General features: G+C 36.8%; 1 protein-coding gene across 1 annotated transcript; it reads right to left on the bottom strand.

Annotated features, from left to right (window-relative positions):
* Nucleotides 1–9,300: 9,300 nt before the first annotated feature.
* Nucleotides 9,301–12,195, bottom strand: tmem18 (transmembrane protein 18). Its single transcript, XM_055019940.1, has 5 exons — nucleotides 12,031–12,195; nucleotides 11,796–11,913; nucleotides 10,015–10,069; nucleotides 9,806–9,899; nucleotides 9,301–9,675 (listed from the first exon to the last, which is right to left on the bottom strand). The coding sequence occupies exons 1-5, from the start codon at nucleotides 12,121–12,123 to the stop codon at nucleotides 9,577–9,579; spliced, it is 459 nt and encodes a 152-aa protein (XP_054875915.1). The 5' UTR covers nucleotides 12,124–12,195; the 3' UTR covers nucleotides 9,301–9,576.
* Between the last annotated feature and the right edge of the window lie 174 nt (nucleotides 12,196–12,369).

Raw genomic sequence — 12,369 nt, 5'->3', positions numbered from 1 at the left:
TGCTTCCTCCTCTAACGTCTTAATTTTTTACATATTTAACCTTGTTGTGAACTAAATACTTTTTGACTGTTCACCAATGGGAGATGGTAGATTGCACCAACGAGCGAACATCTGCAGAGAGACTGAGTCAGCTTTGAGCTTTCCATTTAGAAACAAACATGTTTAATCAATTACAAAAACTCCAATAAAGAAAGATATGGTATTTGTGCGTGTGTGTTAATCATTCAATCATCCTGTGAATGTGGAAGTATTTTTTCTTACCGTTGAAACATCACTAAAGCCTTATTTCACATTTAAGTTGGATACAATGTGAAATGTGTCAGCATAAAATTAGATAATTTGATTCATTTGTTTCAAAGTTTATTATTGTCTTGTAATATCATCAGAACATGAAAGTTGATGCTGAAAAGACCTGAATGTCTTAAAACTGAAACAAATGGTTCATGGCTGTTGTCCCCCCCGCCCCCCTCCCTACACACACCCCAGTTTTTAAGCAAAACTGATTTTAAAATATGCTTTTTTGACACACAAAAAAGCTTTTTGTACTTCTCTAGAAATGCAATCATCATTAGCACAAAGAGAGCTGATTTTTATTTTTTTTTGCCACAGATACATTTTCATTTTCTTTTGCAGGTTAGATGAATCAATCTGAAAACTGACTTTATTCAAAAGCAAGAAAAAAAAACTAATATTTTTTATTGCTAAGATAATTTGCTCCAGAGGGAGAAGTAGAAAAATAGTAAGCAAAATTTAATGATTGTTCCTCTTTCCATTGTTGTGTGTGTGATTTTTTTTAGAAAGTCTAATTTTGAGCTGGAAGCCAGTCAGTCCTTTCAGACTTTATTTTAAAGTTGTCTTTTTATGGAAGCTGATAGCTAAGGAAAACGGGATCCTTGGTATGTCACAGATATCCAAAATATCAGCCAAATTACACATCTACTACTATAATCGTGTTTTTTAATAATGAAAACCTATTAAAAGAAACTGGTTGCCCTTTAAATAATCAACTTTCTGGACAAGGAAGATACAAATGTTAGTATAATGTAACTTGGGAGTCTCATTTTCCATAGGAGATTTAAACGATCTTTCTCGTTCTTTTCTACCTATGACTCATCTTGATCTCCATCAAACGTAGATGATCTACAAGTGTCATATTAAAACCTCCAACCACCTTTTTCTTATTTTCACTTGAGCTCTGAGAATCGGACGACATGTTTCACCCCTGGTGACATTTATACATGTACTTTCTTATTATTTCTGATATGTTAGACATGAACTGTAATCTAACACTCTGTATTTCTTCTTAGTCCAGAACGCCTTTAAAATAAAAGTCTCCTCTCATGAATTGAGTGCATAAATGCGATGAAAGCAGGTGGGGTGAAGACAGGGGTTCGGGCTGCTTGCAGACGTTATACCACCTGCCAGAAAATGGACTGCAAAGTATACAGATGTATCTATATTCTGAAATAGCAACTGAAATTCTCAATGATTTATGCTGTTGAATCCTGGCATATAACAGGAATGTTATTGCTAAAGCAGCTTATCAACATTTATCATGGTTTGGTCAAAAAGAGAAAGAAAAAGATTGACAAAAGGAATTTTGTAGAAATCCACAACTAGTATGAAGAAATATCGTTGTGACCTGTGACTGTCTGATCATACTTGGCTTATAAAGGACTCAACAGCTTATAAAGACTGCTTTTTAAGTTTATAAGTCTTCATAAACTTTATAATTTGCGTCATAAACTGACTTATAAAGCAGTTACAGCTTTCTTTCAGGATGGCTATAATCAAACCCAGAACAGAACCAAGACAAGGGAGACTAAGATAACTGAATAGAGATGAGAGTTGACATGAGAACTAGATAAGAAAGAGACTAAAATCTAATTTGAATGAAACATTACAAACACAAACAGAATAAAACCTAGAGAAACAAAGCATGACACCAGAACATACTGCGAACCCAAACCCACAGACAAGCAAGCAAATAAACCCATGGAACACAAAACCCCATCACTAAAACACCAAATATCACGACACTGGAGGCGACTGCTGAGATAATGCTGCCATCGGTTAATCTTTTATTAACTTTTGTCTCTCATGAGCATTTTTTAAACACACTATGCAATCTAATTCAACATTACAAACACAACATTTACAACCAAAATGACCCTCTGGAGACAACAACTTGGACATGACATCAAACCTAAAGCACAAAGGAAGCTCAGTGCGTCAACAAAAAAAGCAGATGTGTTGACACAGAGTTTGGTGGAAAGACTGAGTGAAGAACTAGCAAAATGATAGATTCTCTTCCTTTCTGCTGCTCAGAAGAACTGATTTGGCATTTCTTCCTTACTGACAAAGTCCTATTGCAATAATTGGCAGTGATTCATGCATTTCAGATAGGAGTACCAAATTGGCATAAGTGGAAATGTAGACACTGTCCCCTTGAGTGCACATGTTGACGAGACAGATAGATATGTTTGAGAATGGACATTAATGGGTGGATTTCATTCAGCATGCACACTCCATCCACATCTCTTTTTTTTCTATTCTTCTACTACATATTCTCTTCCAGGACTGTGGGATTGAGAGTAAAGTTGACTGTGTTCATTCTTTTTTTCTGCATGAATGCACAGTCAATGACCTCAGATATCTTTTGTGTGTTTATATAAGGATACTTGTTTAAGTCCACCCATAGATTTATGACATTATGTTGGGAGTTTTAACACTCTTGGCTGCATCTTTCTGGAAGTCGATACAACAAAACAGCAGTTTCCTCTGATAAGCTTGAAGGGGTGACTGAATCTCTCTCTCTATGACATCTAACATTTATAACATTTTGAATTCTTCAGAGTATATCATGACCTCTTTCATACCAAACAAAAAAATGTTTCTTTTTTTTTTTTATGGGTTGTGACTTTCCACATTACCGTCTGATCAACATTGTTTGCATTTTGGACGGGTTTCCTCCTTTCTGCTATCTTGGGGGATCAAACTCTGTACTATACAAAGATCACTGGGACTGGGATGAATGCTGTAGTCTGGTAGCAGTTAAAGAAAAAAAGCATTTAAACATTTCTGAACAAGTGTTTAATGGAAACACGCTTGTTTATTTTTTTTCAGTAAAACAAATACAATCAAGGATTTCATCAGAGTACAATACAACACAATGTGCGAAAAGATATAAGATATAATTTGTCTTTCAACTTAACCTCCCAGTTGAACCTCAATGATCATGAATCATGATCAGGCTGAATTATGTCATAGAGCAAAAGATCTACAGCTAAGGTGAGATATGGGTGGCACATTTGAGTTCAGTTACGATTAATGAAAATGATTTCTCCTCGGGTCTCTTTTTGTCTCTGTGTGTCTCTGTGTTGCCCTGTGTTGGACCGGCGACCTGTCCAGGTTGTACCCCGCCTCTTATGCGTTGACTGCTGCTGAAAGGCACCCGCAACCTGGGCAACCCTAACAGGAGAAGTGAGTTAAGTGGTTAGTTGGATTTTTTTTCTTGCTAAATTCTATATCAATATTTCTGGCAATTAAAGAGAAATTCTAAATTACCAGTATGTTTTCTTTTTTAATCAAAATGTTGTTTTTTTTATTGCACTGTTTTGCGTTAACATGTGTCCCCCAAATTCAAATCCATGACATCATCACACAGACTTTCCTTAAAAAACATAGTTAACTTAAGAGAGAGAGAGAAAAAATTGCTCAGTCATTATTATAGCATTTAACAGACAAAAACTATTTTGGTAATCCTTACAGATTTAAAAAGGAAAATATTTCCTTGGATTTCCCGTCAGACAGAAATAATTGCCATATGTTCCTTATATAGTACATATTTTAGTTGTATATCAAGGCTTAAGCATGTCGCTGAACTAGCAGGACTGCAAACAGTAAATTTTACGGCCAGTACAATGATATTCACTCCCAGCTCCTCTTTACTGCATCTGTTTACAGTCTTGACGATGTAAGGAGTTTATCGTTGTCCATATGTCTGAAGTGGTGCAGCAACTCTCAACGCGACTGGAAATCTGTAACAGAGGGATCAATGTGGGAATGTCAGTGGATTCACAATACAGTTCCTAGTGAGTGGATTCAGATGGAGCTCCAGGGAGAAGGATTTTTGTCATGATCTCACCTAAAATCATAAATCCAAATTTATCAGTTGCTCTGGATTTCTTCCATCTAGCATAAACATGCCGTGGAAGAATGCATGACATTGATCTCACCTGGACAGTAAATCTTACAGAATCAACTTTAGTAAACGTATTTGGCAGGGGGGCGGGGGAGGGGGACATCAATAAATAGCTTTCCTTCCAAGAATGCACATCTGCTTGAAGGAATATGCTGCTGCATGAAGGGATAACATAAGTCTCCCAACTAGAATCACTGGAGAGCACCGCCGGACAGATGGTGCTTCAATATTTTGATCAGATGGAAGGTTTTAAACTTTCAATTCAAAGGATTCTGCACAGAAAACTTCAGATAAAATGAAGGAAAAATAAATGAATGACCAAGTATTTTACAACTTGTTGGTGACGTATGTAAAACAGTAAAAAAAAATTAACTCTATACCTCTTCTTACCGTCATTATTAACGTCATTCCATTTCCTCAATCTTTCAAACCGACATCCTCTTTGTTAACTAAATATTCCTATACATTTTTTGCTTCACTGCTTCCTGCATGCATGACTGTAAACCCCATCATTTCACGTTTCCAACTGTTTGTTTTAATTTATTGTCTTCCTAAAGTTTTGTGAGTAGTTTCGATGTCTTTCTGACATGGCCACTGTTTCTTGACATTCCTCATGATGTTGGAAACAGATTGTTTATCCCTGGCTGTATTTTTTTATTGTAGTAGAGACTCTGGATTTGAGTGATGATGAAAGAAGGTGGTAATCCTCTCTGTGGACTGAAGTAACTGATAAAGGCTGACTGATGACTCACTGAGCATAAGCTTGAGCTTGAGTCATGACTTTGAGGCCTCTGCGACTTTTAGTCTGAATCCTGGAGACAGACTGCATCTGAGAAAGCATAAAAACACATTAGTACAATCGACTGATCGAATTTGTACCTTGTAAATGTCACAGTATGTTGTTTTAAACTATCTTGGTCATAGCAGCTGCATGTTGAATCACATGAGGACAGTGGTTGAACTTATATTTTTATATATTCCCATGTACAAATAATATGTCAACTAATCATGTATATTACACGATTAGTATAATCGTATGATCATGCATATTACACAGACTTATTCACAAGCACACACTGAATGAGTCATCTCTCTGTTTCATCGTTTCATTGCATTACAGAGCATGCTCAGTAACACGGTGACTCAATTGGCGGCGAGACGCTGTTGATATACGACACCCCTTCCAGGACAGCTGTACGTCACTTCCAGTTTTCAACAAACATTAAACTTTGCAAACCCACTTTGAGACATTTATATATTCTGGTCATATTTTTAGAAGGCATGGTTTATGCTCATAAAAAGCGCAATGAGAAATACAGCCACTTAAAAAACCATTATACACGTTTTATTTATGTCTTTTTCAATTCGATTTTTAAAGTTCGCTTTAAGATGTGCACTTTGGTTGTTTCCGATCATCAGAGCCCCTGCTCAAATTTATCATTGGAATTAAAGTAAAGAATGATGTTGTGTCTCTTGTTCTGCAAAAGCATTGATGAACCTTTCATTGGGAATGTTTTAATTGCAGATGACTAAAGGAAAAATGTTCAACATACCTAATAAATGTATGCAAGCATCTCAGTTTAAAGAAAAAGATCCAGCGTTGTTTCAACTGTATCCTTTTACTGGATTTTGATAGTTACATTCTGCTTCCATTTTACAACTTCTTCAAAGCAGTGAGTCACTTTACAAAATTTAGTGTTCATTAACAGAAAAAAATCTTGCATTTTGTTTAGTATTTTAAATAACTTTAAAATATTAAAGTTATGTAAATCTCCTCAGTCATGCAGGACTGTAGATTCAGAGCCGTCACCAGATTTATGAAAAGGCGGCTGGAAACTGTTTTAATGAGCGTAACTCCGAAGAACACACAAAGTCCATGCTAAACATCCACACAAGCTCATTAGAAAGTAACAGATGTTGACATCCCCAATGGGAGCCAATACAAACTCCATCAAAAGAACAAAAGAATGCCTTGACAGAATGAAATAAATGTCTTGATTTCCTCTTTGTGCAACAGATACTCCCTCACATGCAACACTATTGACAATATCATTCAGAGAAAGTTTTCTCCTGCATTTCTTTGGGGGCTTAAATTCAAACTTCACTCAGAGACATCTGCTGAGATGGATGGATGGCTTGCAGGTTTTCAGGTTTAGTCCAACTGAACAATCACCCTTAAAGGAAAAAATGTTTATGATGCAAAAAATAAAAACACTCCAAAATTCAAAAATTTAGATTTATATGCATGAAAAGAAATGCTTGCTGTGCTTTGAGTGACATAATTTATTATATTTTAAACATCTATTGCTTTTCTATGCGAGAGTAAAATAAATATTAACCTTTTTTCACAACATATTTCTGTTGACATGAAATTCATTTACATGTCAGTCAGAAAAAAAAAGACGAAAATATCCAAACACAAAATTCTAAACAAATTAGTCCATTTATGTAGATATTAGAAATGAAGTGAAATTGAATTCAACACATAAATTGAAGAATGTGGAGAAGTCACAGAAAGCCAAGAACTTAGCACCAGGAATGTTTTCTAGATACTGATTTAAGCTAAATGCAAATCAGGATTAGCTGGCCAATCAAAAGGGAAATTTTAAAAAATGTTTCCTTTTTTACCAGTAAAATCTCTGATAGAAAAGAGACAATCTAATGAATTGTTTAAAAAGCAAATGAGACATCACCAGGCTTCAAAATGAAGAAGAAAAAAAAAAAGACTTGTTAAAAGTTTATTTAAGGTTTGGGGCAATATGGCTCAGTGGTAGTGCAGGTGCATCATCTGCAGTCCTGAACACACTTATCACCAGTTCTATTCCCAGTCCGTCCTCTCTGTCTCTTTCTGTTCAGGGCTGCTTAAAATGTTTCATAAATGCAAGGAAAGGCTTTTTTTCCCCACTCAAATGCTACATTTTACATGTAGCTGGAAAATTATATTTTTGCAGCAAGACTTTTGAAAGACAGCTTCTTCCCTTCTCCCTTAAATTTCCTTTATTTTTGAAGCAAACTGGTGACTTACCTGGCAGATGTCATTAGATGTTATTGACATTACCTCATTTGAATGTTGCAGCTTATCTGACTCAAAATTCAGTAGGTCCATAATGTACTGTGCAAAATTAAGTCTGCAGGCCTCCATGTAACAGGTGTTCATGCTTTCATCCAGGTTTTCATCCCAAGTGTTTTCACCCTCGGGACAGCAGCTGACTGGATGTTGTGCAACATACTGCATTACATGAACAAAAGGAAGGTGCGCTAGTGATACATGAACTGATAAATTTGGCTGCCGCTTTGACACCAAATTGTAGAAGAGGATTTTAGCAGATGATGTCTAGTCCAGGTTTCGTAGTGAAAAGGGGAACACATCCAAGCATGGGAAGCTTTATGACATAATTATGCTGGATGTACCCCGTGTGTGTGTATGTGTGTGGTCAGTGATCTGACAGCAGAGTCTGTTTGTGTGTCAACACCTGCTTTTGCGCTCTAGTGTGAGGTCAGGAGGAAGACTTTATGTGCCTAATGTCTTCTGAAGTGATGCGGTCCTCCTCTGAGGCTCCTACATGAGGGATGGAGCTCTGACCAGGCAGCACGCAGGCACACCAGCATCCACCGAACAACAGCCCCATTCTTCTTCCTCCTTCTCCCCCTCCTTCTTGATAAGTTCCAGTGACTGCTGTCCAATCCCTCATGTCCACACCTAATGCATCCTGACAGATGGATTGTGGGTTATGTATGCCTATGCCTAGCAGCTTCATCTGAGAAAACAAATAAGAAAGGAGGGGAAAAGAGCAGGGCAGTCGGGTAAGACATCTTGTGAAATTCCAGGAGATAAGAGGTGAAAAATAGAGTGTGAGTGAGAGAAAAGTTTGCTGAAGTACAGACTGCTGGATCTCTCATGTGGTCTAGCTCATGCTGCTGTCTAGTGGTGCACTATTGTTCTCCTGCAGGACTCCCTCCCAAGCCACAGACACTGTGCATTGGATTTGCATTGCAGCATAATGTTGATAACTCAGTTTGAGAAAATTGCAGGGAAGAGTGTTCCTACATTTACAGATATACGTCCAACTAAATGTGCCGGAAATAATAACCAGCAGGAGTGGGAAAAAAATATATTGTAGGAGTCCAGCTAGAAGGAAAACAAAGGAAAAGGAAACGGCTTATGAGTTTGCTGTCCAAAGCTTCAGTAAAGCCTGCAACGATGATAAAACATCATCAACAATAAACATGCTTTGAAATAAGAAGGAAAATGGTTTATTAAAGAAGTCTAAATGAAACCCCAAATCAATGAGACACAAAATATTCATGGAATCACAATGGAACATTAGGACTGCAAGTTTGGAAAAAAACAGGTTTAACTCGGTGAAGTCTACATTTACCGTTAAATACACTCGACACACTGAATATGGAAGGAAAAAAAACGTACTTCTCATAAATATCACTTTCTCACAAATCTCAATTTGAAGCTGTGGTGGGAGCTAAAGATTAGCGCCAAGGCAGGGAGGCCTTTCAGCCTCCAAAGCTTTGAATCTTCTTGCATGGATGATTGTTCAGCAATTCAAGGGGAAACATAAAAACACCATTTAATCACATAGCCATTTCTAGACGCATTATTTGCATAAATGTAAGAACTACTAAGGTGATGTAAATTGTATATTGGGCTCTTCTATTTTTGGGAGATGTCTGTATCATTTTGACCAAACTTCCTAATAGGATAATAATGACTTTAGAACTTAATCAAATATTACTATTAAATGACAATATTTTTACTAGAACTAGTGATATTGAAATTCAAATTTAATAAAGATAAAAGTCATTACATGGGTAAATAAATGAGTAGATAATACTGGATCCCTGTTATGGAGCTTCAGAGTGTGATCAAAGTCTATCCAGGGTTGATTTGTGGATGGAAGATCTGCAAAGTCAGGAAAGGAATCTCTCTCTCACACACACACACAAAGAAAGAGGAAGTTCTTTATACACTCCATCTTAAGAAGTAGCAAGCTGCCTCAGAATCTATGAGGACTGGATTCCTTTAAACATCCCCACATGACTCCTTACTCACTCGTTTTGTTAAAGAATGAATAGCAACAACATGATCTTTAGAAAAATGTTCTTTATATTTCATTGTAACACACTTTGAGATAATACAAGTAGAAAATAATAATATCCTTTGGTCTACATAAATCCCATTGAGTAACTTCCACTGCTAAAAAAAAAAAAAGGGTAAGGGAGATTTCTGCCCTGAAAGAAAGTAGGTCCTTTTAAAGTCACAAGAGCAAATCTGTTTTCCTTTTCCAAAATTCTGGATTAGCAGGGGAGAGATTCTCAATTCTCCCGGTGAAGGCCATGTACGGACATAGGGAAAGGGATCAGTCGTTTTTCTCTCTCTTCTCTCGACGGGCCCTTCTCTTCAGCTGAAGCGTCTTGAGTTCAGTCATGGTGGAAAAGGTCCTGTAAACCCACACCATCTGTCAGCGAGGAAGGAAAAAGAAAAAAAGAAAAGACTTTCACGCGATCTGAGGTTTAATCTTTTAGAGAGCACTTCTAACATATTTGTTTGATGTGACAAGTTGAAGGAGAATACAGTTGAAAACTTACCACAATGATGATTGCATTGAGAAGGAGAGGAATTGAGTAAACCATTGATATGAACATTCCCTTGGAGTCAAAATACTGGAAATCAGAAAAAGATCTAAAAGATATAAAAAAACTTTACATAAACAATTTTTTGTAGACAAAGTTTTTTTTTTCTCCAATCTGTACAAACATTAATAGATACCTAAATGCACAAAAATATTAAGTCTTACCTCCAGTTCATCGCTGCCAGCTCATTTAGATACTCAGCACTATAAACCAGGCCAACTGTGGAGAGATCTTACATTAACTAATTTATTAATACATAAACAAGTGATGGCACACTATGATGTTATCAATACCATAACATCTTCATCTCTACACTTTTCTGTCCTCAAAATTATGTCCTCTAGTTCAAAAGCTAGGTTACTTTATCATTAACTGTCATGATTTAAAGTCAATATACAAGACAGAGATACAAACAAGATATGGTTGAAAGGTTTACGATAAACACAACTGAAGTATTTTACAATGTGTGTAGTTTACTTTTACATTGGCATTAACTAGTCTTCACCATTTTTCACATCAAAACTTTTACAGCTTTTTACTTAATAGTATTTATTAAGTAAATACCCTTAATAAATCTGCACCAATATTAGTTTCCTAATTAATACATAATGTTTTAAACATATACACTGCAATTTTAATTCATCATATATTTTAAAAAATCTGAATTTTAATAGTTTCTGTGCCACAGTTCATAATGAACTTGCCTCTTCTGTTCATCATGGAGCAGAGATGCATGTTTATGTATATTCTTAACATATCAAGAATCAAGTTGGAAGCACGTTGCTGCCATCTGGTGGGCAGTGTCCAAATGGCATCCAGCTTACAAAATCAAGCAGTATCTTAAATACTTTGATGATGATGATCCAGATTCAGCCACATTGTCTGCACCTATTGCTGCCATTAACATTATGCTCACCTTTTCTTTTCTTTTTTTTTTGTCTTTGTAAAATCTACACATGGCTCGATGTTTCAGTGAAGTTGCCACACCTTCCTGCAGGAGGCCTTCAGCTGAGCAGTTGCTGCCAAACCGTTGGCTTTCTAAATGTGATACATTTGGCCCTACTTTCCTGTCTTTAACTCAGTCTCTCGCCTCGACACATGAGCTAACCACATGTTATACGTTACTCATGCCGTAAATTACAATGCTGGCTCACAGGGCATACCAGGAGGATTCAACTCCATTCCTATAAGGCCAGTGCTCTGCACCTTTCAGATAATTTTCTGGACCTGAACCAAATGGCTGGATTAACTCCTGAGTATGCAGTCGGGTTCTCCAGAGTGCTGCTAATGGCAATCTCAGTCTGAAAGGTCTTGATCTCACATCTACTTACTAAGAGCTAAAACACTTTATCTCACCATCCTAACTACTTATATTGACGGGTAACGTTTATGAATAAAATGAACGCATGCTGTGAGTCAGCTTTGGACCTTGACATAATTAAATTTATCTGTCCAGCAACATTTGTAATCATTCATTTCCTATTTTGACACATTCACTGAATAAAATTGAGTTTTATTGAAATCGTGGCATTGTTCAGCTGCTGAAGGATTACTCGTATAGAATCTTGTATAGTCAATGTTTTGACTTCCAATGATCTAATCACAACCTATATTCATATGGTTTTAGGCCAGTAGAAAGGACAGCCAAAACAACAATAACTCTGAAGAATCCAGAATTATTTACAACTCCTTACATAAGGGGGCAAGAATTTAATACTTGCCCCCTTATGTGGAGCAAGTATTAAATACACCGTTGCTTTGGCGCCTCCTGTTTACTTTTCCTGAGTGTTCCTGAAAGCCAATAATTTGCTGATTTCCAGTATTTTGTTACTTTTGTATTAATCTATCAGACGTAGGATCTTTCTGCTTCAGATGACCCAAATGCACAATCGGTAGTTTTCCAGAAACTGATCTAGACGCTGATGGGATGTTGCAGAACACGTACCGATGACCAGGAAGTGGCAGATCTGAGCTCTGTAAAACCTGCAGGTCACTGCAGTCAGGAACAAACACACCACATGAAATACTATGAGCCCGATTAGCCATGGTTCCGACCACTGCACCTGTGAACACACAAGTCGTTCATTGTAATAAATCATTGTTTTGAGTCAGGCAGAGATGGCTAACACCTGGATTAGCTAGTTAGTCAAGCCATTTTGGCAAAGAAAATTAAAACTTACCGACATTAGAAACGTCCATATCGACGTTATTCTTAAATTACTGAATCCGTCGATGGGTATGGAGCTAATATTCTCTGGTTTTTGTTCTGCCATCTTCACAAACAAGACAAAGCTAACCGTATAGCTTAGCTGAAGGTAAAAGAAAACGGAAATGCGAATGAGGCGGATGAGGTCACAGACATCCAGCCAATCAGCTTCCTTCAAAGTGTACACGTGAACGAGTCTTCATAAGGGTCTGTTTTGATTCGTTTTAATAATGTTTTACAAAAGTTCTTTAAACGTTGAAAATATGAAAACACATTTTGTTAGTAATAAATAATAAAAAACGAAAATTAAGCT

This window comes from Poeciliopsis prolifica, unplaced genomic scaffold (genome assembly GCF_027474105.1).
Source record: "Poeciliopsis prolifica strain line A6 unplaced genomic scaffold, Auburn_PproV2 SCAFFOLD065, whole genome shotgun sequence".
Classification (NCBI taxonomy): Eukaryota; Metazoa; Chordata; class Actinopteri; order Cyprinodontiformes; family Poeciliidae; genus Poeciliopsis; species Poeciliopsis prolifica.
This window is presented reverse-complemented; position numbering and strand designations above follow the sequence as displayed.

Coding starts and splice junctions, on each gene's coding strand:
- tmem18 (XM_055019940.1), bottom strand. CDS start 12,123: ATGGCAGAACAAAAACCAGAGAATATTAGCTCCATACCCATCGACGGA. Junction 11,914..12,030: donor TATGGACGTTTCTAATGTCG/GTAAGTTTTAAT, acceptor GTGTGTTCACAG/GTGCAGTGGTCGGAACCATG. Junction 9,676..9,805: donor TCAATGCAATCATCATTGTG/GTAAGTTTTCAA, acceptor CCTCGCTGACAG/ATGGTGTGGGTTTACAGGAC.